Raw genomic sequence first — 27,354 nt, 5'->3', positions numbered from 1 at the left:
TCTGCTTCCATGACTTTGACTATTTTAGAATCCACATGTGAGCAAGGTCATGTAGTACTTTGCCTTTCTACCTCTAGCTTTTTTCATTTAGTATAACATCCTCCAGATTCATCTATGCTGTTGGAAACAGAAGGAGTTGCATTTTTATGGCTGAATAGTATTCCAGTATATATCACATTTTTCTCTATTGATTCATCTTTAGAAAGACATTTAAAGTGCTTCCATATCTTGAGTATTGTGAACACTACTGCAATGAACACAAGAATGCAGATGTCATTTTGAGGTCTTGATTTCATTTTCTTTGGATGTATACCCAGGAGGGGGATTGCTAGATCATAAGGTAGTTTTATTTTTAATTTTTTGAACAACCCCTATACTCCTTCCCATAATGTCTGTACCAATTTACATTATCAACAATGTGCAAGAGTTCCCTCTCTCCACAACCTTGCCAATACTTTCAATCTTTTTGTCTCTCCGATAAGAGCAATTCTAACAGGTGTGAGATGATATCTTGTGGTGTTGATTTTCATTTCTGTGATGATTAGTGAAGTAGGGCACCATTTCAAATACCTGCTGGTGATTGTATGTCTTCATTTAAGAAATGGTTATTCAGGTCTATTGTCCATTTTTTAGCTGGATTATTTGGGGTTTCTTTTGGCTATTGAGTAGAGTTCCTTATGTATTTTGAATTTTAGCCCCTCATTAGATATATAGTTTACAAATATTTTCTCCCATTCCATAGGTTGCCTTTTCACTCTGTTGATTGTTTCCTTTGCTGTGTAGAAACTTTTTAGGTTTAGGAAATCCCATTTGTCTATTTTTACTTTTGTTGCTTGTGCTTTTGGTATCTTAACCAAAAAAATCATTGCCCAGGTCAATGTCAAGAAGCTTTTTTCTTATATTTTCTTCTAGTAGTCTTATGTTTTCAGGTCTTATATTTTAGTCTTCATCCATTTTGAGATGATTTTTGTATATGATGTGATATAAGGGTTCAATTTCATTATTTTTCATAAGGATTCCCTGTTTTCCCAGCACATTTATTGGAGACTGTCCTTTCCCCATTTTGTGTTCTCAGAACCTCTGTCAAAGACCAATTTATTGTAAATATATGGATTTATTTCTGTGCTCCTAATTGTGTTCCATTGGTCTATTGGTCTGATTTTATGCAAGTATCATACTTTTTTGATTGCTAAAGCTTTGTAGTATATTTTAAAATCAAGCACTGTGCTGTCACTAGCTTTTTTTTCTTTCTCAATCATGCTTTGCTTATTCAGGATATTTTGGGGTTCCATAAAAAATTTAGAATTTATTGGTTTATTTCCATGAAAAGTGCCATTGGAATTTTGATAAGGATCAGAATTGAATTTGCAGACCACATTGGGTAATATGGATATTTTAACAATATTTTCCACCATGACTATGGGATATTTTCCCATTTATCTGTGTCTTCTTTAATTTTCTTCACTAATTTTTTTTAATTTTTGGTGTACAAGCCTTTCATCTTTTTCATTAAGTATATTCCTAAGTATTTAATACTTTTTGTTACTATTGTAAATGAAATTATTTCTTTAATTTCCTTTTTGGGTAGTTCACTGTATATAGAAACACCACTAATGTTTGTATACTGTTTTTGTATATTGAAAATTTATAAAATTCATTTATTGGTTATAACTTTTGTTGTTGTTGAGTCTTTAGAATTTTCTACATATAAGACTATATCACAGGTTTACATATAGGATTACCTCAAATAGAGGTAATTTTACTTCTTCTTTTCTGATTTGATATCTTTTATTTCTTTCTCTTACCAAATTGCTCTGGCTAGGACTTCCAGTACTATGTTGAATGGAACTGTTGGAAGTAGGCATGCTTGCCTCCTACCAGAATGTAGAGGGAAAGCTTTATGATTTTCCCCACTGATTAAAGTGTTAGTTGTGTGCTTTTTATATATGGTCTTTATTTTGTGAGTTAAGTTACTTCTATACCTCTTTGGTTTAGATTTTTAATTGTAAATGGCTGTTGAGCTTTGCCAAAAGCTTTTTCTGTGTCTATTAAGATAATCATGTGGTTCTTTCTTTCATTTTGTTCATATTTTATCACACTGATTGATTTGCATATTTTAAACCAACTTTGCATCCCAGTGATAAATCCCTCTTGATCATGGTTTATTATCCTCTTAATGTGCTGTGAAATTTGTTTTGCTACTATTTAATTGAGAATTTATGCATCTGTATTTATCAGGGATATTAGCCTTTAGTTTTTCTTGTAGTTTTTTTTTTAATCTGGCTTTTTAAAAAATATTTTATTTATTTATTTGAGATAGAGAAAGAGCACAAGCGGGGGGAGGGGCAGATGGAGAGGGAGAAGCAGACTCCCCGCTGAGCAGGGAGCCTGACACAGGGCTTGTTCCCAGAACCCTGAGATCATGATCAGAGCCAAAGGCAGGGGCTTAACCAGCTTAACCAATTTAGCCACCCTGGCACCCCATTTATCTGGCTTTTTAATCAGTGTAATGTTGGGCACATAAATTGAGTTTGGGAGTATTCCCTTCTCCTCAATTTTTGGAAGACTTTAAGAAGAATTGGGGTTATTTCTTATTTAAATGTTTGGTAGAATTCACCAGAGAACCCACGTGCACCTGGGATAGTTGTTATTATTGAGAGGTTTTTGATTACTGATTCAATTTTCTTACTAGTAATTGATCTATTCATGTTTTCTATGTCCTCTTCAGTTTTGGTAGGTTATGTATTTCTACAAATTTATCCATTTCTTCTAGATTGTCCAGTTTGTTGGTGTATAATTATCCCTTGTAATCTCTTGCCATCCTTTATATTTCTAAGACATTGTTTAATGGCTTATCTTTCATTTCTGATTTTATGTATTTGCATCTTTTTTCTTTGTTCCTTAGTCTAGCTAAGGTTTGTTGATTTGTTTCTTTTCAAAAAGCAACTTTTATTTTGTTGATTTCTATTGTCTTTTAATTCTCCACTTGATTTCTTTCTGCTGTAATCTTTATTGTATCCTACCTTCTTCTAACTTTGGGTTTATTTGTTCTTATTTTTCTTGTTCCTTCATATGTGAAATTAGGTTGTTTTGAGATTTTTTCTTTTTTAATGTAGGCATTTATCACTGTAAATTTCCTTCTTAGTAATATTTTTGCTACATCCCATAGTTATGTTTTATTTTCATTTTCATTTGTCTAAAGATTTTTTTTTTTAATTGCACTTTTTTATTTATTTAAACACCCTTTTGATTTCCTCTTTGACTCAATGGTTGGTCAAGAGAGCATTGTTTATTTTCCATATAGCCATACATTTTCCCTTCTCCTTGCTGTCATTGATTTTGAGCTTTATTCTGCGATAGTCAGAAAGGATACTTGGTATGATTTCAAACTCTGTAAATCTGTGGAGACTTGTTTTGTTACCTAACATGGGATCTATCAAGAAGGATGTTGCAAGTATGCTTAAAAATATTGTGAATTCTGCTGTTGGATAGACCTTTCTGTGTATGTCTGTTATGTTAATTTGTCTATACAGTTATTCAAGGTATTTTTGATAGCTTTTTCTTTATTGATTTTTTGGTCTAAATGTTCTATCCATTATTGTAAGTAGAGTATTGAGGTCCCCTACAATTACTGCATTGCTGCAAATTTCTGCCTTCAGGTCTGTAAATATTTTCTTTATATACATAGGTGCTCTGATGTTGGAGGTACATATATTTATAAATGATACCACTTCCCATTGAATTGATACTTTTTTATCATCTTTGTTTCCAGAAACAATTTAAGACATAAAGTCTATTTTGCTAGATAGAATTATAACCACTCTTGCTTTCTTCTGGTTACCATTTGCATTGTATATCTTTTTTTCATCTCTTTGCTTTCAACCTATGTGTGTCATTAAAACTGAATTGAGTCACTTGTAGATGGCATATTTCTGGGCCTTATTTTTTATTGGAACACTTGTTGTTTATTCATACTTTACATTTTCCAACTATACACAATCACCATGTAGTATTTTTTAAATTTTATTCAAGTATAATTAACATACAGTGTTATATTAGTTTCAGGTGTGCAATATAATGATTTAAAAATTCTATACATTACCCAGTGCCCATCAAATAGCTGCACCCATCCTAACACCCACTTCTTTGCCGGCACCACATTGTGTTCTGTATTTAAAGGTCTATGTTTGTCTCTTTTTTGTCTTTGTTCGTTTATTTTGTTCCTTAAATTCCACATATGAGTAAAATCATATGGTATTTGTCTTTTTCTGACTTATTTTACTTAGTATTGTACAGTCTAGGTCCATTGGTGTTGTCTCAAATGGTGAACTCACGTTTTTTTATGATTGAGTAGTATTCCATTGTATGTCTATACCACACATTCATCTAACACAGTTGCTTCCATATCTTGGCTGTTGTAAATAATACCCCAGTAACTATGGTGGTGTATATATTTCTTCAAATTAGTGTTTTTGGATTCTTTATTAAATACCTAGAAATGTGATTACTGAATCATAGGGTAGTTATTTTAAATTTCTTGAGGAACCTCCATATGTTTTCTGCAGTGATTTCAAGTTTGAATTTCCACCAACAGTGTAAAGGGGTCCTTTGTCTTCACATCCTCACCAATACTTGTTTCTTGAGCTTTTGATTTTAACCACTCTCAGGTGTGAGGTGATATCTCATTGTGGTTTTGCTTTGTATTTTCCCAATGATGAGTGATGTTAAGCATCCTTCCATGTGTATGTTGACTATCTGGGAGCCTTCTTTGGAAAAATGTCTTTCCGTGTCTTCTGGATATTTTTAAAAATTTTTTAGATATTTTATTATTTATTTTAGAGAGAGACAGACAGACAGAAAGTGCACACATGAGTGTGGGGAGGGACAGAAGGAGAGAATCTTCAAGCAGACTCCCTGCTGAGTGCAGAGCTCCACATGGGGCTCGATCCCATGACTCATGAGATCATGACCTGAGCCAAAACCAGCAGTCAGATGCCCAACTAACTGAGCCACTCAGGTGCCCCCTGCACTTTTTAAAATTGGATTCTTTGTTTTCCTTATGTTGAGTTTTACATTCTTTATATAATTTGGATATGAACCCTTTATCAGATATGTTATTTGCAAATAACTTCTCCCATTCTGTAGGTTGCCTTTTAGTTTTGTTGACTGTTTCTTCACTGTGCAGAAGATTTTATTTTGATACAGTCTCAATATTTTATTATTTCTTTGGTTTCCCTTGCCTCAGGAGACTTATCTAGAAAGATGTTGTTACAACTGATGTTGGAGAAATTATTGCCTGTTCACTGTTAAAGGATTTTTATGGTTTCAGGTCTCACATTTAGGTCTTTAATCCATTTTGAGTTTACTTTCATGTATGGTGTGAAAAAGTGGTCTATTTTCATTCTTTTCCATGTTGTTGTCCAGTTTTCCCAATACCATTTGTTGAAGAGACAGTCTTTTCCCCATTAGATATTCTTGACTCCTTTGTTGAAGATTAACTGACCATATAATCATGGGTTTGTTTATAAGATTTCTATTTTGTTTCAGTCATCTAGATGTCTATTTTGTGCCTGTAGTGTTTTTGATTACTATAGCTTTGTAATATAACTTGAAGTCTGGAATTGTGGTACCTCCCACTTTCCTTTTCTTTTTCAAAGTTAGTTTGGTTCTTCAGAGTCTTTTGTGGTTCCATACAAATTTTAGAATTTAGAATTGTTTGTTCTACTTTTGTGAAAATGTTGTTGGTATTATGGTAGGGATTGCATTAAATCTATAAATTGCTTTGGGTAATATAAACATTTTGAAATATTTGTTCTTCCAATACATGAGCATGGAATGTCTCTCCATTTCTTTGTGTCATCTTCAATTACTTTCATCAATGTTTTATATATTTCAGAGGACAGGTATTTCTCCTCTTTGGTTAGGTTTATTCCTAGATATTTTATTATTTTTGGTGCAATTGTACATGGGATTGTGTTCTTAATATCTCTTTCTTCTGCTTCATTATTAATGTATAGGAATGTAACAGATTTCTGTATATTGATTTTGTATCCTGTGACTTTACTGAATTCATTTATCAGTTCTAGCAGTTTTTCAGTACATTCTTTCAGGTTATCTATATAAAGTATCATGCCATCTGCAAATAGCAAAAGTTCTACTTCTTTCTTACCAGTTTGGATGTCCTTTATTTCTTTTTGTTTTCTAATTGCTGTGGTTAGGAATTCTGATACTATGCTGAATAAAATAAGTGAAAGGGAACATTCTTGTTCTGTTCCTGACCAAGGGGAGAACCTCTTAGTTTTTCACCATTGTGTATGATGTTAGCTGTGGGTTTTTCATATAAGACATTTATTACTCTGAGATACACTTCTTCTAGACCTACTGTGTTGATGGTTTTTTATCATGAATGGATGTTGTACTTTGTCAAATGTTTTTCCACATCTATTGAAATGGTCACGTGGTTTTTATCCTTTCTCTTATTGATTGGCTGTATCATGTTGATTGATTTGTGAATACTGAACCACACTTACAAACCAGGAATAAATCCCAGTTCATCGTGGTGAATGATTTTTTTTAATGGATTTTTTTTTTGTTGGATTCAGTGTGCTAGTATTTTGGTGAGGATTTTTGAATCTATGTTCATTAGAGGTATTAACCTGAGTTCTCTTTTTATTGTGGTGTCTTTATCTAGTTTTGGTATGAGGGTGATACTGGCCTCATAGAATGAACTTGTCAGTATTCCTTCCTCTTTTATTTTTTGGAAAATTTTGAGAAAAATAGGTATTAACTCTTCTTTAAATGTTTAGTAGAATTGACCTGTGAAGTTATGTGGTCTTGGGTTTTTATTTGTTGGAATTTTTGGATTATTGATCCAATTTCATTGTTGGTTATTGGTCTGATCAACTTTTCTAGTTCTTCCTGCTTTAGTTTTAGTAGTTCATATATTTCTAGGAATTTATCCATTTGTTCTAGGTTATCCAGTTTGCAGGCATATAATTTTTCACAATATTCTCTTACCATCCTGTTTCTCTGTGATGCCAGTTTATTTCTTCTCTTTTGTTCCTGATTTTGTTTATTTGAGTCTTCTCTTTCTTTTGTGAGTCTGCTAGAGGTTTATCAATTTTGTTGATCTTTTCAAAGAACTAGATTGTGGTTTCATTGATCTGTTTTATTATTATTTTAGTTTCTATATCATTTATTTCTGCCCTAATATTTATTATTTTCTTCCTTCTTTTTTTCATATGTCAATTTTTATTGAGACATAACTGACATGTAACATTGTATTAGTTTTAAATGTACACATGATTTAATATTTGTGTATATTGCAAAATGATCACCACAATAAGTCTTGTTAATGGTTTTGGGTATGTTTGTTCTTTTTCTTCTTCCCTTAGGTGTAAGTTTGGTTATTTTCTTTTTGAGAGTTTTCTGGCTCCTTGAGGTAGGCCTGAATTGTTATAACCTTCCCTCTTCTCATTGCATCCCAAAGATTTTGGAACTTTGTGTTTTCATTTTCATTTATCTCCATATTTTAAAAAATTTACTCTTGATTACTTGGTTGACCCATTCGTTGTTTAGTACCATTTTTTTATGGTTGATTACTACCTTCATAAAGTTATGGTTAGAAAAGATACATGGTAAAGATACTTTGATGTTTTTAGTTTTTGAGGCTTGTTTTGTGGCCTAATATGTGATCTATTCTGGAGAATGATCTGTGTGCACTTGAAAAGAATGTGCATTCTGCCATTTTAAAATGGGATGTTCTGAATATATTTATTAAATCCATCTGGTCCAGTGTGTCATTCAAAGTCACCGTTTCTTGGTTTTCTCTTTGGATGATCTGTCCATTGATGTAGGTGGGGTGTAAAGTCCCCTACTATGATTGTGTTACTACTGAATTAGTTAGTTCCTTCATATTTGTTGCTAACTGTTATATGTATTTGGGTGCTCCCATATTGGGTGCATAAGTATTTACAATTGTTATAGCTTCTTGTTGGATTGTTCCCTTTATTATTATATAGTGCCTTCCTTTGTCTCTTTTACAGTCCTTGTTTTAAAGTCCAGTTTGTCCAATATAAGTATTGATACTCCAGCCTCCTTTTGACATCTATTTGCATGATAAATGCTTCTCTATCCCCTCTCTTTCAATCTGCAGGCATCTTTAGGTCTGAAATGAAGCTCTTCTAGGCATCATATAGATGGGTCCTATTTTTTTTATCCATTCCATCTCTCTTTGTGTTTTAATAGGAGCATTTAATCAGTTTACATTCAAAGTAATTATTTATAAGTATGTATTTATTGCAATTTTTAAATTTGTTTTGTGGTTGTTTTCATAGAACTTCCCTGTTCCTTTCTTCCCTCTCTCTTCTCTCACCATAAGTTGGCTTTCTTTAGTGATATACTTAGATTCCTTTCTCTTTATTTTTACAATATCTATTACTAGTTTTTAATTTTTGGTTACCATTAGGTTTGTATATAACATCTTCTGCATATAGCTCTTTATATTGAGCTGATGGTCACTTAAATTTGAAACAACTTTTTAGGTTTCTTCTACCTACCTTTTAGATAAATGGTGTCATAACATATCATATGTGAGTCTGTCATTGACTGATTTTAACAGATATATTTATTTTTACTGCTTTTGTGCTTCTCGCTTTTTTTACTCTTATGGTCTTTCCACTGAAAGTCTTCTTTAATATTTCTTGCAAGGTTGGTTTAGTGGTTATGTACTTCTTTAGCTTTTGTTTGTCTGGAACATTCTTCATTTCTCTTCTTATTCTGAATGATTTCCTTGCTGGATAGAGGATTCTTTTGGCTGCAGATTTTTTTTTCTTTCAGCACCTTGAATATATCATGCCACTGCCTTCTAATCTGCAAAATGTCTGTTGAAAAATCCGCTGGTAGCCTTATGGGGTTTCCCTTGCATGTTCTGCTGCTGCTTCTAAACTCCTCTCTTTATCAATACATTTTCCATTTTAATTACTCCTTGGGTTGATTTCTTGGGGGATCTCTGTACCTCCTAGAACCTGATTTCTTTTTCCTTCACCAGATTAGGGAAGTTTTCAGTTTCTACCTTTTTGAATAAATTTTCTGTCCCATTTTTTATATTCTTCTTTTGGAAACCTATAATGTGAATGTTATTACACTTGATAAAGTTGCTGAGTTCCCCAAATCTATTTTCATAATTGTTTTCCTCTCACCTACTCAACTTGATTATATTCCATTACTCTGTCCTGCAGGTTGCTAATTCATTCTTCTGTTTCCTCTACCCTGCTATTTATTCCAACTAGTATGTTTTTATTTTTATTTTTATTTATTGTGTTCTCCAGCTCCGGTTTATTCTACTATATGTTTTCTATCTCTTTGTTAAGGTTCTCATTGATGTCCTCCACTTTCATCTTAAGTCCAGTGAGTACTCCTATGATCATTACTTTCTTTTTTAAAAATTTTTTATTTAAATTCCAGTTAGTTAACATGCAATGTAATATTAGTTTCACAAATAAAATTTAGCAATTGAATATATAGAACACCTGGTGATCATCATAACAAGGGCCTTCCTTAATTCCCAACACATAATTAACACATTTCTCCACCACCCACCCATCTGGAAACCGTCAGTTTGTTCTCGATAGTGCAGAGCCTGTTTCTTGGTTTGCATCTCTCTCTTCTTTATCATTTGCTCATTTTTTTCTTTCTTACATTCCACATATGAGTGATTTCATACTGTATTTGTCTTTCTCTTACTGACTTTGCTTGGCATAATACTCTTTAACTCATTCCATGTCAATGCAAATGGCAAGATATTAACTTTTTGTGGCTGAGTAATATTCCATTGTGTATATATACTATTTCCTCTTTATTCATTCATTAGTCGATGGACACTTGGGCTGCTTCCAAATTTTGGCTACTGTAAATAATGCTGCTATAAACATCGTGGTTCATTTCTTCCTTCACTTTTGTATTTTTGTATTCTTTGGGTAAATACCTAGCAGTGCAATTGTTGGATCATAGGGTAGTTGTATATTTAACTTTTTGAGCAACATCCATTCTGCTTTCCAGAGTGGCTGCACCAGTTTCATTTCCCACAAGCAGTGCAATGGGTTTCCCTTCCTCCATATCCTCAACAACACATACTGTTTCTTGTGGTCTTATATGTTGATTTTAGCCGTTGTGATAGGGATGAGGTAGTATCTCATTGTAGTTTTGATTTGCATTTCCCTGATGATGAATGATATTGAGTGTTTTCAGGTATCTGGTGGCCATCTGTACACATTCTTTTGAAAAATATCTGGTGATGTTTTCTGCCTATTTTTATTTTATCTTACTTATTTTTTTAATTTGGAAATATCTTTATTTTTTTAATGTTCAATGATTCATTAGTTGTGTATAGTACCCAGTGCTCATCACATCACCTGGCCTCTTTAATGCCCATCACCCACCTGCCCCATCCACCCACCCACCTCCCTTTTCACAACCTTAAGTTTGGTTCCCAGAGTCAAGAACTTCTCATGGTTTGTCTCCTTCTTTGATTTCTTCCCTTTCAGCTTTTTCCTCCCTGTCCCTATGATCCTCTGTGCTATTCTTTATATTCCATATATAAGTGAAACAATATGATAATTGTCTTTCTCTGATTGACTTATTTCACTTAGCATAATACTCTCCAGTTCCATCCATGTTGATGTAAATGGTAGGCATCCAACCTTTCTGATGGCTGAATAATATTCCATTGTATATATGCACCACATCTTCTTTATCCATTCACCTGTCAAAGGACATCTGGCTCCTTACACAGTTTGGCTACTATAGACATTGCTGCTATGAATATTGGGGTGCATGTGTCCCTTCTTTTCACGACATCTGTATCTTTGGGGTAAATACCCAGTAGTGCAATTGCTGGGTCATAGGGCAGCTATATTTGGACTTCTTGAGGAACCTCCATACTTTTTTACAGAGTGGCTGTACCAGCTTGCATTCCCACCAACAATAGGGTAGGAGGGCTCCCCTTTATCCACATCTTTGCCAACATTTGTTGTTTCCTGTCTTCTTAATTTTAGGCCTTCTAACTGGTGCAAGGTGGTATCTCATCTTCTGCCTATTCTTTTTTTTTTAATGATTTTTTATTATATTATGTTAGTCACCATACAGTACATCCCTGGATTCTGATGTAAATTTCGATGCTTCATTAGTTGCATATAACACCCAGTGCACCATGCAATACATGCCCTCCTTAGTACCCATCACCAGTCTATCCCATTCCCCCACCCCCCTATGAAGTCCTCAGTTTGTTTCTCATAGTCCATAGTCTCTCATGTTTCATTCCCCCTTCTGATTACCCCCCTTTCTTTATCCCTTTCTTCTCCTACCGATCTTCCTAGTTCTTATGTTCCATAGATGAGAGCAACCATATGATAATTGTCTTTCTCTGCTTGACTTATTTCACTTAGCATTACCTCCTCCAGTGCCATCCATGTTGCAGCAAATGTTGAGAAATCATTCTTTTTGATAGCTGAGTAATATTCCATTGCATATATGGACCACAGCTTCTTAATCCAGTCATCTGTTGAAGGGCATCTCGGCTCCTTCCATGATTTAGCTATTGTGGACAATGCTGCTATGAACATTGGGGTGCATATGGCCCTTCTCTTCACTACGTCTGGATATTTGGGATAAACACCCAGTAGTGCGATGGCTGGGTCACGGGGTAGCTCAATTTTTAACTTTTTAAGGGACCTCCACACTGTTTTCCAGAGTGACTGTACCAACTTGCATTCCCACCAACAATGTAGGAGGGATCCCCTTTCTCCACATCCTCTCCAACAATTGTTGTTTCTTGCCTTGTCTATCTTTGCCATTCTAACTGGCGTAAGGTGGTATCTCAGTGTGGTTTTGATTTGAATTTCCCTGATGGCTAATGATTTTGAACATTTTTTCATGTGTCTGTTAGCCATTTGTATGTCTTCATTGGAAAAGTGTCTGTTCATATCTTCTGCCCATTTTATGATTTGTTTATTTGTTTCTCGTGTATTGAGTTTGAGAAGTTCTTTGTAGATCTTGGATACCAGTCCTTTATCTGTGGTGTCCTTTGCAAATATATTCTCCCATTCCGTGGGCTGCCTCTTAGTTTTTTTGACTGTTTCCTTGGTTGTGCAGAAGCTTTTTCCTGATGAAGTCCCATAAGTTCATTTTATCTTTTGTTTCTCTTGCCTTTGGAGATGTGTCATGAAAAAGGTTGCTCTTGCCAATGTCGTAGAGGTTGTTGCCTATTCTTAGTTGGATTATTTGTATTTTCAGTATTGAGTTTTATAATTTCTTTATACATTTAAGATATGAACCCTTTATCAGATATGTCATTTGCAGATATCTTCACCAATTCCATAGGTTGCTTCTAGTTTTTTCATTGTTTCTTTTGTTGTGCAGTACTTTTTATTTTGTTGAAATCTCAATAGTCTATTTTCACTTTTGTTTCCCTTACCTTAGGAGACATATCTAGAAAGAAGTTGCTACAACCAATGTCAAAGACGTTATTGCTTGTGTTCTCCTCTAGGATCTTAATGTTTTATTACCTCAAATTTAGATCTTTCATCCAATTTCAATTTATTTTTTCTGTTTGGTGTAAGAAGGCTTTCCAGTTTCATTCTTTTGCACATTGCTGTCCAGTTTTCCCAACACCACTTGTTGAAGAGATTGTCTTTTTCCCACTGGATTTTCTTTACTACTCTGTTGAATATTAATTGAACATATGGTCATGGGTTCATTTCTGGGTTTTCTATTCTGTTCCATTAATCTCCATGTCCATTTTTGTGCCAGTACCATACTATCTTGGTCACTACAGCTTTGTAATAGCACTTGAAGTCCAGAATTGTGATGCCTCCAAATTTGATTTTCTTTTTCAAGGTTGCTTTGGTTATTCAGGGTCTTTTGTGGATCCATACAAATTTTAGGATTGTTTGTTTTAGCTCTGTGAAAAGTTCTGGTGGTTTTTTTTTTATAGGGATTCATTAAATGCATAGATTGCTTTGAGTAATGCAGATATTTTAACAACATTTGTTCTTCTAATCCATGAGCAAGGGATATTTTTCCATTTCTTTGTGTCATCTTTAATTCCTTTCATCAGTGTTTTAAACTTTTCAGAGTATAAATCTTTACCTTTTTAGTAAGGTTTATTATACCTAGGTATCTTGTTGCTTTTGGTGTAATTGCAAATGGGATCAATTCTTTGATTTCTTTCAAATGCCTCATTTTTAGTATATAGAAATGAAATGTATTTCTGTAAATCGATTTTTTTTATTCTGCAACATGACCGAATTTGTGTATCAGTTCTAGCAATTTTTTGGTGGAGTCTTTTGGGTTTTCTATATAGAGTATCAGGTCATCCGCAAATAGTAGAAGTTTTCCTTCTTCCTTGTCAATTTGGATGCCTTTTATTTCTTTTTTTGTGGGATTGCTGTGGCTAGGACTTCCATTACTATGTAAATAACAGTAGTGAGAGTGGACATCCCTTTTTTTTCCCCTGACTTTAGAGGAAAAGCTCTTAGTTTTTCCCCATTTAGGATGATATGAGCTCTGGGTTTTTTATTTATGGCCTTTATTATTTTAAGATATGTTCACTCTAACCCTACTTTGTTGAGGGTTTTTATCATGAATGATGTACTTTGTCAAATGCTTTTTCTGCATCTATCGAAAAGATCATATGGTTCTTACCTTTCTTTTTTTAAAATATGATGTATCATATTGATTGATTTGTGAATATTGAAACACAATTGCAGCCCAGGAATAAATCATACATGATTGAGGTGAGTTATTACTTTAATGTAATATGGGATTCAGTTTACTAGTATGTTATGGAGAATTTTTGCATCTATGTTCATCAGGGATATTGGCCTGTCGTTCTTCTTTTTTTTTTTTTTAGTGGAGTCTTTATCTGATACTGTATCACAGTAATGCTAGTTTCATAGAAGGAATTTGGAAGTTTCCTTTCTTTCCTGTTTTTAGTTTCTTTTCTTTTTCTTTCTTTCTTTCTTTCTTTCTTTCTTTTTCTTTCTTTCTTTCTTTTTTTTTTTTTTGGAGGGGGGAACAGTTTGAGAAGAATAGGTATTAAGTCTTCCTTAAATGTCTGGTAGAATTAACCCTTGAAGCCATCTGGCCTTGGACTTTTGATTTTTAGGGAGTTTTTGATTACTGATTCAATTTCTTTGCTGGTTATGGTCTGTTCAAGTTTTCTATTCCTTCCTGTTTCAGTTTTGGTACTGTATATGTTTCTAGGAATTTCTCTGTTTCTTCCAGATTGTCCAACTTGTTGGCATATAGTTTTTCATAATATTCTCTTATAATTGTATTTTTGTGTTATTTGTTGTTATTTCTCCTCTCCCATTTGTGATTTTATTTTTGGGTCCTTTGTCTATTCTTTTCACAAGTCTGGCTAGGGATTTATCTTTTTTTTTTTAATTTTTGCAAGCAACTAGCTCCTCCTTTCATTGATCTTTTTTATTGTTTTTTGTTTGTTTGTTTCTAGAGGATTTATTTGTGCTCTAATTTTTATTATTTCTTCCTTCTGATGGCTTTAGGCTTCACTTGTTTTTCTTTTTCTAGCTCCTTTAGGTGCAAGGTAGGGTATTTGAGATTTTCTTGCTTTTTAACATATGCCTGTATTGCTATATATGTCCCTCTTTTGACCACTTTTGCTGCATCCCAAATGTTTTGGACAACTGTGTCTGCATTTTCATTTGTTTCTCTGTGTTTTTTTTTCTAAATTTCATCTCTCATTTCCTGGTTGACACATTCATTGTTTAATAGCATGTTGTTTAACCTACACGTATTTGTGGTCTTTCCAGTTTTTCTTGTGGTTGACCTCATGTTACATATCTTTATGAACAAAAATATGCATGGTATGATTTCAATCTTTTTGTACTTTTTGTGGCCTAATTTGTGACCTAGTATGTGCTATATTCTGGAGAATGTCCCCTGTGCACTCAAAAAGAATGTGTATTCTGCTACTTTAGAATGGAATGTTCTGAATATATCTGTTAAGTCCATCTGGTTCAGTGCGTTATTCAAAGCCATTGTTTCCATGTAGATTTTCTCTTTAGGTGGTCTGTCTATTGAAGTAAGTGTAGTGTTAAGTTTCTTACTGTTGTTGTATTATTATCAATGAATTCCTTTATATTTGTTATTAATTAATTTTTATATTTGGCTGCTCCCATGTTGGGTACATAAACATTTATAATTGTTAAATCTTCTTGTTGGATAGTCCCCTTTATTATGATATAGTATCCTTCTTTGTCTCTTTTTACAGTCTTTGGTTTAAAGTCTAGGTTCTCTGATATAAATATGGCTGCTGAAGCTTTCTTTTGATGTTCATTTTCATGATAGTTGTTTCTCCATTATTTTACTTTCTATCTGCAAGTGTCTTTATGTCTAAAGCAGCATATAGATGGTTCTTGTTTTTATTTTTATCCATTATGATACCTTATGTCCTTTGATTGGAACATTAATTCCATTAACATTCAAAGTAATTATATTTTTTAATAGAGAGACTGTGAATTGGGGAGAGGCAAAGAGAGATGGAGAGAGAGAATCTTAAGCAGGCTCCACACTCAGCACAGAGGCCAACTTGGGGCTCAATCTCATGACCCTGAGATCATGACCTGAGCCAAAATCAAGAGTTGGACACTTAAACAACTGAGCCACCCAGGGGCCCCAACATTCAAAGTAAGTATTGATAGATATGTATTTAGTGTCATTTTATTACGTTTTGTCATTTGTTTCTAGAGATTTTCTCATTCCTTTCTTATCTTTGTCACTTTGGGTCTCTCCTTTCCACTCAGAGAGTCCCTTTAATATTTCCTGCAGGGCTCATTTACTGGTTATGAACTCCTTCAGTTTTTTGTGTGTCTAGGAAACTCTTGATCTTTCCTTTTATTATAAATGATAGCCTTGCTGAATAGAGCATTCTTGGCTGCAGATTTTTCTTATTCAGCACTTTGAATATGGTATGCCACTCCCATCTGGCTTGCCAAGTTTCTGTTGAGAAATCTCCAGCTAGCCTTATGTGTCTTCCTTTGTAAGTTAAGGACTTCTTGGCCTTGCTGTTTTTTTGATTTTTTTCTTTATCAGTATATTTTGCAAATTTAATTACCATATGTTTTGTTGTGGGTCTGCTTTTTTTTGATTTTGATGGGAGTTCTCTGTGCCACCTAGATTTGGATGTCTGTTTCCTTCCCCAGATTAGGAAGTTTTCAGGTATTATTTCCTCAAATACATTTTGTGTTCCCTTGTTTTTCTCTTCTTTATCTGGGACTCCTGCAGTATGAATTTTGTTACGTTTGATGAAGTCACTGAGTTCCCTAAGGCTATTCTTGTGCTCCATACCTCTTCTTTCTCTCTATTTTTCAGCTTTATTATCCTCCATTATTTTATCTTCTATATCATTTACTCTTCTGCTTCTACCAGCATTGTGTCCTTTGCATCAAGCCTGTTTCCAAACTCAGTTATCACATTTATCATTTCTGAATATTTATTTTTGACTCTTTTATCTCTGTGGTAAGGACTTCCCTAAAGTTGTCATTCTTTTCTCAATCCCAGTGAGTGTCCTTATGATTCTTGCTTTAAATTCTCTGTCAGGCATGTTACTTACATCTGTTTCATTTAGATCTCTTGTTTCATTTGTGTGGAATTTCTCCATCTTGGTTTCTGTCTTCTTCTCTGTGTTAAAAAAGCCCATTATGTTTCTTTTTTGTGAGAGAACTATGTTTATGAAAAAGAGGTCATATAGTTTCCAGGGCCTGGTGTTTTAGGGATTGTCTTTGCTATGTGTTGCATACACACTGCTATTGTGTTTTGGGTGCTCTATCCTTCAGGTCCATTGTTTGCAGAGTTTCTCATTGACTGTGGTAGGCAGTGTTTGGTCCTTGGCTAGAATGTGGAGAGTTTTAATTAAGTGCACTCTTGTCTGCTTGTGGAATGAGAACTGATACTACTTTCACTAGAACTGATGTCCTGCAGAACTCTCTGGTCAGGAGATGCAGTGTAAGCATGGGTTTCTGCTGGACTTTTGGTGACAGGACCCGCTGCACTGGGAATGAAGCAGTCTTGACTGAGAAAGGCAGTCCAACCAGAGCACAGAGGTGTGGTACTTGATTTAAGCAGGTTAAGCAGCCATTGAGGGAGCTACATTGGTTTTGTCAGGTGGCTCCTGCTTTATGCTGAGGGGCGAGGGAAGAAAATGATAGTGGCCAGCTCCTTTGTTCCCAGAGAGACTTCTGGAATGCTTCCTCTCAGGGATGCACTCCAACAGAGGGAATAGTCTCCCCAGTATATGCCCCAGACATACTTCAGCAACTGTTCCCATGGCTTCTTCCCCAGGTTGTTTGTTTTCTCTCCAGGAGTAGGGCAGTACCCTCAGAGCTCTATCCCAGTCATGTCCTCTGACCTTTAAAACTCCACTCTTTAAGCCTTGCTGGTTGCAAGAACTCACAAAAATCAGCCCATCTTGTTTTCCCAGCCAATGGCTTTAGGAAAATCTTTAGGAAATTGTTCTCCTTCTGTGTTCCCCTGTGTGCTCCTCTATCTCTCACCCTTCTTTGTGATCCTGGCTCCCACCCCTCCTCAGCACTAGCTATCTGTTTCCTCCCTAAACCATGTCTCTTCATTTCCTGCCTTCTTCAATGTGTCTTATTCTCTCCCTTTAGATGTGGAGTTTATTCTGTCAGTCTTCAGGTTAATTTCTGGGGTATTTAGAATGATTTGGTAGTTATCTTATTGTGTTCCTCCTACTCATCCACCATCTTATCCCTTCCACCCTCTTATGAACATTACTTTAAATTCTCTATCGGGCATATTACTTTTCTCTACTTCACTTAGGGATCTTGCTGTGGTTTTGTCCTGTTCTTTCATTTGGGAAATATTCCTCTGTCTCCTCATTTTGTCTATCTCTCTGCGTCTGTTTTTCTGTGTTAGGAAAGGTGAGATATATCTTCTGCTCTTGAAATTAGTGGCTGGGATCTACACTTTTAATACAGTGGTGCTAGTCTTTGCCAGAGAGGATATGTCTCTGCTTTGTTTACCAGGGCCAGCCTCGTCTGCTCTGCAAAGTGCACACAGATGGAGCTCACTGTGCCAGCTAGTTTTGTTCACTGGCCCTCTTCCACAGGGGACTCACAGCTGCTATGTATGTACACTGGGGCCAGCTGGGGCCACTCAGGCAGGGCACACGGTGTCCACACATTTTCTGCACCTGTCTTCTTCCATTGAGGATGCACAGCTGCTGCTGAGCCTGGAACAGTGGGGAGATGCTCTGCAAATTGAGTGTGGATGGGCCGCATAATGCCTGCAAGTTTTGTGTACCAGTCCTGTTCCACAGGGAACATGCCACCACTATCAAGACACAGGTTAGCTGGTGTCTAATTCACAAAGTGCATGAGTGGGACCCATAATTTTAGCAAGTTGTGGCATCATCAGCAGATGGTGACTGGCCATTGCCGAGGGACTGAAGCCCCACAAAGCGTGCAGTTGGGAGTAGTGTTGGCAAAGCTTTCACGGGTCTTCTGAGGGAGGGGGCCCATAGCACTGGTACTGAAGCAGGCCCAAGTGTGTGTGTGGGGGAGTGTGAACTGTAACTAAGTTATAATGTGAATGCTTATGCTGTGCTAGTTCCCACAGGTGGCTGTGTGTATGTGCTGGGGGTTGGGGGAGGGAAATGGAGACTGCCAACTCCTTTGTTCTTGGAGGAGTCTCCCAATGAAAACTGTCACTCTGGGACCATGCTCTGTTATTAGTAAATAACTCTTCCATATATTCTAGGTGTTTTTCAGATTGCCACTTCTATGCTGTATCTCACAAGCAGGTTTTGTGCTGTCTATTTAGAGGTAGGAATTCAGTTTCCTCTGGCTCTCCCAGAGCCGAGTCTGCTGATTTTTAACATTCCAGGCTTTAATTCCTGCTGCTGTAAGAACTCATGAAATTCAGACCCTCTGGGTTTTAGAGTCAATGCTATGGGGATTTTCCTCACTATGTGAGCGCCCTGATGTGAGGGTCTGTTTCTCTCCCTTCTCTGAACCCATGGCTCCCTCCTAGAAATGGCCCACAAGTTCATTTAGCTCCCCACTGTGTCTCCACCCTTCCCACACTCTTTGATGTGGCCTCTTTTCTCCATTTGGTTGTAGGGTTTGTTCTGTCAGTCTTCATGTTGTTCTCTGAGCATTATCTAGTTGTATTCATGGGACAAGGTAAGCTTAGGGTCCTCCTGCTCCACCATCTTCCCCAGAAGTCTATATGTTCTACTTCTGTCAAAAATGCGGTTGGCATTTTGATAGGGTTTGCACTCAATGTGTAGATGGCCTTGAGTAGTACGGACATTATAACAGTGTTGGTTCTTGCCATCCAAGAGCATGGAACATCTTTCCATTTGCTTGTATCATCTTCACTATCTTTCATTAATGTTTTCTAGTTTTTGGAGTACAGATCTTTCACCTAAGGAGGTTAAGTTTAACCAGATATTTTATTATTTTGGTACAATTTTATATGGGATTATTTCTTAATTTATCTTTCTACTACTTCATTATTAATGCATAGAAATACAACAGAATTCTGTTTATTATTGTGTACTACAACTTTACTGAATTCATTTATAAGTTCTAGTAGTTTTTTTTATTATATTATGTTAGTCACCATACAGTACATCCCTAGTTTTCGATGTAAAGCTCCATGATTCATTAGTTGCGTATAACACCCAGTGCTCCATGCAATACGTGCCCTCCTTAATACCCATCACCAGCCTATCCCATTCCCACACCCCCCTCCCCTTTGAAGCCCTCAGTTTGTTTCCCAGAGTCCATAGTCTCTCATGGTTCATTTCCCCTCCTGTTTACCCCCCCTTTATTCTTCCCCTTCTTCTCCTACTGATCTTCCTACTTCTTATGTAGTTTTTTTTTAAGTGGAATTTTTAGGGTTTTCTATATATGGCATTGTGTCATCTGCAAAAGTTGTATTTATTCCTTACCAATTTGGATAACTTTTATTTCTTTTTCTTGTTTGATTGCTGTGGCTAGGACTTCTAGTACTATACTGAATAAAAATGGAGAGTGGGCATCCTTGTCTTGTTCCTGATCTTAGAGGAACAGCTCTGTTTTTCACCATTGAGTAAGGTGTTAGCTGTGGGTTTTCATATATGGCCTTTATTATGTTGAGGTATGTTCCCTCTAAACCTATTTTGTTGAGGGTTTGTAACATGAATGGATATTGTACTTTGTCAAATGCTTTTTGTGCATCTATTGAAATGGTCATATGGTTTTTATCCTTTATTTTGTTAATGTGATGTATCACATTGGTTGATTTGTTTTTGTTGATTTTTTTTATTTGTTTCATCCCTAGAATAAATTCCCACTTGACTAGATCTTATTTTTTTATTCTTTAAGCCTGTTGGTGCTTTTTAATTGGTTAGTTTAATCCATTTACATTTAAGTAATTATAGGTAATGAATTACTCTTGCTATTTTGTTAAGACATTTTGGTTTAAACTTGTTTTTTCTTTCTCTTCTTCTATTGTTGCCTTCCTTCGTTATTTGTCAAGTTGTTATGATAGTGATTTGCTTTGATTCTTTTCTCTTTATCTTTTGTAGATCTACTATAGCATTTTATACTTTCTGTTTAACTTGGGCTTGCATACAATATGTACTTAAATTTTTTATTTTGTTTGATTTATTTATAGTTATTTATTTATTTATTATTTATTTTTAGTGAGAAGCAGACTCCCCAGTGAGCAGGGAGCCTAATGCAGGCCCCTCTGATCATGACCTGAGCTGAAGGCAGATCCTTAACTGACTGAGCCACCCAGGGGCCCCTGCAATGATGCTATTTCTAAACAAGTTCACATTCTGAAGTGCTGGAGGTTAGGATTTCAATATATCTTTTTAAGGGACACAATTCAACCCATAAGAAAAAGTGAGTAAAAACAAATCATAGATGCTGAATGCTGGACAAAGACTCAGTTGGTCCCTTCCTCCTTGAGTTGGTCTCTCACTACCTGGGTTGATTGGTCTCTCACATTACTTACAGAACTCTCTAATGAGAGCAACTACTCAACTGCCTTGCATTTCAATAAAACTTTATTTTAAGTAGATAACAATTTACCTTTTTTTTACTATGTTCAGTTAGCCAGCGTATAGTACATCATTAGTTTTTGATGTAGTGTTCAACTAATGAATCGTTGAACAATTTAACTTCTATTGCATACAAAAACTCTCCCACTTTTACTTTCCCACACACCCTTTGTGTTTTTGTAGTCAGAATTTGCTTCTTTTTATATTGTGTATTCATCAACAAATTTTTATCTTTTAATTTTTATATTAGAGTTAAAATTATTTATGCACCATTACAGTGTTACATTATCTATACATTTAACTTTACCAGTGATATTTATACATTCCTATGATTTAACACTGCTGTTTTGATTGTTTTCATTTTATTTTGAGAATGTCCTCAAGCATGTCTTGTAAGGGAATTCTAACAGTGATGAACTCCTCAGTTTTTATCTGGGGAAAAATTTATTTCTTCTTCTATATTTCAAAATATATTTTTCCAGTTATTATATTTTTGTTGTGAAGTTTGTTTCATTTAGTACTTTAAATATGACATCACACTCTTTTCTGGCCTGCACATTTTCTGCTGAGAAATCCGCTTATAGGCTTATGGTGATTTCTTCATATGTAAGAAATTGATTTTTCCCTTGATTCTTTCAAATTCTCTCTCTGTCCTTGATCTCTGACAATTTGATTATAATGTATCTCAGTGTAGTCTTCTTTGGATTGATCATATTTAAGGATTTTTGAACTTTATTAACCTGGATGTCAACTTCCCTCCCTAGGTTTGGAAATTTTTCAGTAATTATTTCTTTAAATAAGTCTGTTTTCCCCTTTTCTCTCTCTTTTCTCCCCCTGGAACTCCCATAACACATATATCAGTGCAAGAGAAACAATATATCCTGATATCTGTAAATCCTGTAGGCTTACTTTCCTCTCTTTCATTTTTTTCCTGTTTCTCCTCTGACCGAAAAATTTCAAATGACCTATCTTTAAGTTCACATTTTCTTCCTTCTGATTGATCATGTCTGATATTGAAGTTTTTACTGTATTTTCTGTTTCTTTCATTGTATTCTTCAACACCAGAATTTATGCCAGATTCTCTTATTGACTTCTATCTCTTTGTTGAACTCCTTATTTTGTTCATGTCTTGTTTTCCTGATTTCCTTGAGTTACTTAATTGTGTTCTCTTATAATTCATTCAGCTTTCTTAAAACAATTATTATATAATTATTATTTGAATTCTTTGTCAGGCGTTTCACCACAGATCTCCATTTCTTTAAGGTCAGTTTAGTAAAAAAAATATTTTGTTCCTTTTGAGTGGTATTTTATTGATTGTTCATGTTCCATATGACTTTTCATTGATGTCTGCACATTTGAGTCAGAAGACACCTCTTTCAGTCTTTATAGACTCACTTCAGTAGGGAAATTCTCATGCAGGTGGATTCAAAGACATTGGCTGGGTGGAGTGTGGCAGCTCTGGATCTAGGGAAGTGAAATGGAAGCTCCAGATCTGGGAATGGGGAGAGCAGAGCAGTGTTTACTTTGTGAAATTCCATCAACTGAGATCATCGTTGGCAAAGAGTGTGAGGTTCTTTGACAGACAAATCTGTGGTTGTCTGTGGTGACAGTGAGAGCTGCTGGAGTCCTCAGAGGCAAAGACTGCTAAGGTCTAATTGTTTTCCAGTACACCATGAGGGGAAGTTATGGCTGAGGGGATAACACGAATTTGGTGTGCATATACACGCATGGCAGCAGTGCTCATTTATAGACTTTGAAAATCTCAGGGGCTTCATATAAATATGTATTATTATTATCATCATTATAATTATTTTTCATATCTGCTTACCTTCATTACATCAAGATAAGGATAGATCACAATCTTCAAGGTCAAGCACAGTGACTACTGTAATTTCATTTCTGTAACACCAAGTATAACAGTATACACAAATGGAAACCTAATTCTTTATTTTATCACAATGATGGATAGATGGAGTTAAAACAGATTATATTTAGAAAAATTAACTACTTACTAAGTTAGAAGTTAGGTCACCAGTACGTGTCTCAAAATGTCTTTATTATCTTGTTACAAAGTAACAACTTAGAAATTTTATACAGTTTTTTTTTCATAAACTGTTATACCTAAGAAAAACATGACAGAAATTACTGCTTCAACTCCCATTAATTTTTATTGGTACAAAAATATTTTTATATACAAGAGGTTTCCTGTCAAATGATGGTCACTTCTAAGACACTACAAGATTTGAAATCCAATATGAAGTAAAAGGTGTTAGGACTAGGAAACTGATCATCAGTTTATCAGTGTATCTTCATCATAAAAACAACTTTTATTTGAAAGGCTTGATAAAATAATATTTCTGCTACAGAACAGCATTAAAGAGGAGGAAGAATGTGAATAAAACAGACTTTGGACTTAACCAGACATGGGAGTGAGATATACCTCTGCCACTTACTAGCTTTGGGACTATGAGCAAAGCTGAACCACATTGTGCTTCTGTTTCCTGATCTGCAAAATGGAGTATTGAAAACTCACTTTTTTTTCTGAAAATTTGGTAAGAATTAAATTGGTTAACACAAGAGATAGATGAATAAATTCTTCACAACATTGAGATTATATTTAACAATAAGGTAACTTGAAAGTTGCTAGGAGAATAGATCTTACAGGCTCTCACCACAAAAAAAATGATAATGTGATGTGATGGTGGTGTTAGTTAACACTGTGGTGGATACATACGGATAAGTTACAATGGATAAGTGTAACAAATCAACACATTGTACACTTTAAAATTACATACTGTTATATGTCAATTATATCTAAATAAAAATGTTTGGAACTGAAGAACAAACATGGGAGATACTTAGTACATAATAACTGGTAACTTCTTATTGTTATTATTCTTTGCTTAATATTAATTTTAGTATTATCTATGTGTTGCTTACAGTTGTCACAAATTCAATAAAATAATGCATTTTTCCATTGATTTCTTGCTGTGAGCACTGGTTGAAGCCCGACTCTCACTCTATAATTCACTGTGAACATTTCGATTTTAGATGAGAAGAGCTACACTCTATTAAAGTCAGAATATTTTATTATACTGATCTGAGTCAGTTATTTCCTTCTTTAATTACCCCCTTTTTTCCTCTAAAATAAGTTCCCACCATACTTGAACTTCTAGGAGCCTAAAAGAGGAGAGATTAGACTGGTACCAATCTGCTTATCACATTATATTAAATTTAATTGCAGAATTAGATCAGAAACCTATGGTTCCTAAGACTATCTTTGGTTACCCATTCTTATTTCCCAATAAAATGAAACCATATTTATTTATTTATTTATGCATTCATTAGTGTATGTTGATGTCTATAATCCAAGTTACTTCCAAAAGAGATCTAAGGGGTGGTCCTTTGATCAAACCAAAGTAAAATTATCACAGAGTAAAGGAGAAAAGACAAGTAGCAAGAAAGGAAGGGATATTCCACTCCACACGCATCTTCCTGTTCTCTTCCTTTCTTCTGTCTTTCTTTTTTTCTTTGCTTTCTCCTTGTTCTACCTCTTTTTGTTAGCCCCTGCCAATGACCTGAGTATGCCAGAACCCTTACTTAGCTAAGGGGGTGGTAGGCCACCTAAAATGACTGCAGATGAGCCAAAGTAGATTTTCAGAACTGCCTCTCAATGGTGGGTTGTTGAGAGAAAGTTGAAGTAAGAAGTCTGGGGCAAAACCGAAGGGGGCAACATTTCACAGGCAGTAGGTCAAATAGCTAACAGTATAAAAATTAGTAACTCCACTAGAAAATAATGAAGATAACTGACACTTTCCTGAAATGTAATTCTGACGTGTAATGGTTTTCTAGTTTCACTGTACTAGTTAGAGGTAAGGTTAAGCATCCTTCTGCAATAACTGCTCAAAATCAAAGTATATGAATTGTTCTCTTCTCTCCACTTCATCCTTCCTCTCTCCAATCTAAGAATACATTAGTAAGAGTCACCTGCCTTGTAGTACTGAAGACACTCACCAGTATTAGAATTAAGATCGTCAGGCTCTGATTCTGTCCCATTTTGGTTTCCATTTCCCTGAAGTGTGTTCATTGCCATAAGCTTCATCTTCTGCAGCTTCATTGCCTCAGCCATTGCTGCAGCCGTTATACCTAGAACCAGAACCATCCTTTTTAAAATGGGGACCATTTCTTAATGTAATTAAAAGCTGGATACATTTCTTTAACAGACCTATGCTGCATAGCACAAGCCAAAAGAAAACTCATGTCTAAATTATGAATAATATTTTTTAACAAAATAATCTTCAACTTCTGTGTTTTTTTACTTCATCTTACAGTGGACAGTTTAAAAATCTACAAAATCATCAAATGAATAATAAATTCCATCTAAAATAACATTGTCAGAGGAAGCACTGTGAAATACTCGAAGGAATTACTTTCTAGTGAATCTATTGTTGGGAATTCTGCTAAAGGATGAGCTGTCTTCCTATGAGAATTACTTTGGAAGAAAAGGGGAGAGAGGAGGGAGAAAATGATTTCAGATTGTCATTGTACCTTTTATTTTTCTCATGCTTATACATTAAGGGACCAAATAAATGAAAACATGGCATGTAACCTCTGAAAATATGCCAGCCCCCATAGTATAATTACATTCTTTTGTATTAATAAAAGGTAATGTATTCCAATGTTTATAGCAGCAATATCTACAATAACCAAAATATGTAAAGAGTCCAGATGTCCATCAACAGATGAATGGATAAAGAAGATGTGAGATATATATATATATATATAAGAATATTACTCAGCTAACAAAAAGAATGAGAGCTTGTCATTTGCAACAATGTAGATAGAACTAAAGGGTATTATGCTAAGTGAAATAAGTCAGAGAAAGACAAATACCATATAATTTCACTCACATGTGGAATTTAAGAAACAAAACTGATGAACATAAGGGAAGGGAAGGAAAAATAAATTAAGATAAAAACAGAGAGATAAGCAAACTGTAAGAGACTCTTAACTATAGGAAACAAACTGAGGGTTGTTGAAGGGAAGGTGCTGGGGAGGTGGGGTAATTGGGTGATGGGCATTAAGGAGGGCACTTGATGTAATGAGCACTGGATGTTATATGCAACTGATGAATCACTAAACTCTACCCTGAAACCAACAGTACATTATATGATCACTAAATTGAATTTAAATAATATATTTTAAAAATATATAAAGCAATTATTTTTTTAAAACTCTGTATAATGGTACAAAGAGATAGAAATAAAAAACTCAAAGAAAAAAATGTGAGTGCTTAAGTTTGAAATTATTTCTCTTAAGAAGTCTATATCAGGCAGTACCATAAAGATACATAAAGAAATGGGTACTAAAAATAGAACAAGCTATATTCCAACAATGCCCTCCAAAATGTCTAGTAAATTCAACTTAATTATTTTTATTAACTCTCTAAATTCATAGCCATCTATTGGTGCACAGGTGTCATGGGCAAAAAAGGGGGGGAACCTGGCAGATTTAAAACACAGCTTTTTAGAATTCAGTGAAATCTATTCTCCCATGCAAACGCAAATCAAGGAAAATAAGGCATATATTGGTTGTGGCGAACAGAAAATTTAAGTGCCATTATTAGAAGAATCTGATTCTAAGGGGTAGGGTGAATTCCTTATGAAAAGTGTAAGGAGAAGCATAGTCTAACATATGTACCTGTGTATGGGAGAATCACTAAGGTTCTATTTTGCCACTCTGTGTTCTTTACAATGCATGGAAAACTCCAAATGAAGTAAACTTTTCACTACATTATCTTTTCTTTTTTTTTTAATTATTATATTATGTTAGTCACCATACAATACATCCCTGGATTCCAATGCAAAGTTCGATGCTTTATTAGTTGCGTATAACACCCAGTGCACCATGCAATACATGCCCTCCTTACTACCCATCACCAGTCTATCCCATTCCCCCACCCCCTCCCCTCTGAAGTCTTCAGTTTGCTTCTCATAGTCCATAGTCTCTCATGTTTCATTCCCGTTCTGATTACCCCCCCTTTCTTTATCCCTTTCTTCCCCTACCGATCATCCTAGTTCTTATATTCCATAGATGAGAGAAACCATATGATAATTGTCTTTCTCTGCTTGACTTATTTCACTTAGCCGTCCATGTTGCAGCAAATGTTGAGAATTCGTTCTTTCTGATAGCTGAGTAATATTCCATTGTCTATATGGACCACAGCTTCTTAATCCAGTCATCTGTTGAAGGGCATCTCC

At 35.0% G+C, this 27,354-nt stretch overlaps 1 protein-coding gene across 4 annotated transcripts in view; it reads right to left on the bottom strand.

Moving 5' to 3' along the window:
* The window catches only part of DACH2 (dachshund family transcription factor 2), a 798,780-nt gene that overhangs the window by 219,457 nt on the left and 551,969 nt on the right, over positions 1–27,354 (bottom strand). For all 4 annotated transcript variants that reach the window (XM_034649505.1, XM_034649504.1, XM_034649507.1 and 1 more), the window contains exon 4: positions 25,109–25,240. In XM_034649505.1, the coding sequence (XP_034505396.1) occupies positions 25,109–25,240 (132 nt within the window). The remainder of the gene's footprint in view (positions 1–25,108; positions 25,241–27,354) is intronic.

Source organism: Ailuropoda melanoleuca, chromosome X (genome assembly GCF_002007445.2).
Source record: "Ailuropoda melanoleuca isolate Jingjing chromosome X, ASM200744v2, whole genome shotgun sequence".
NCBI lineage: Eukaryota > Metazoa > Chordata > Mammalia > Carnivora > Ursidae > Ailuropoda > Ailuropoda melanoleuca.
The sequence above is the reverse complement of the archived record's forward strand: the minus strand, read 5'-3'. Positions and strand labels throughout refer to the sequence as shown.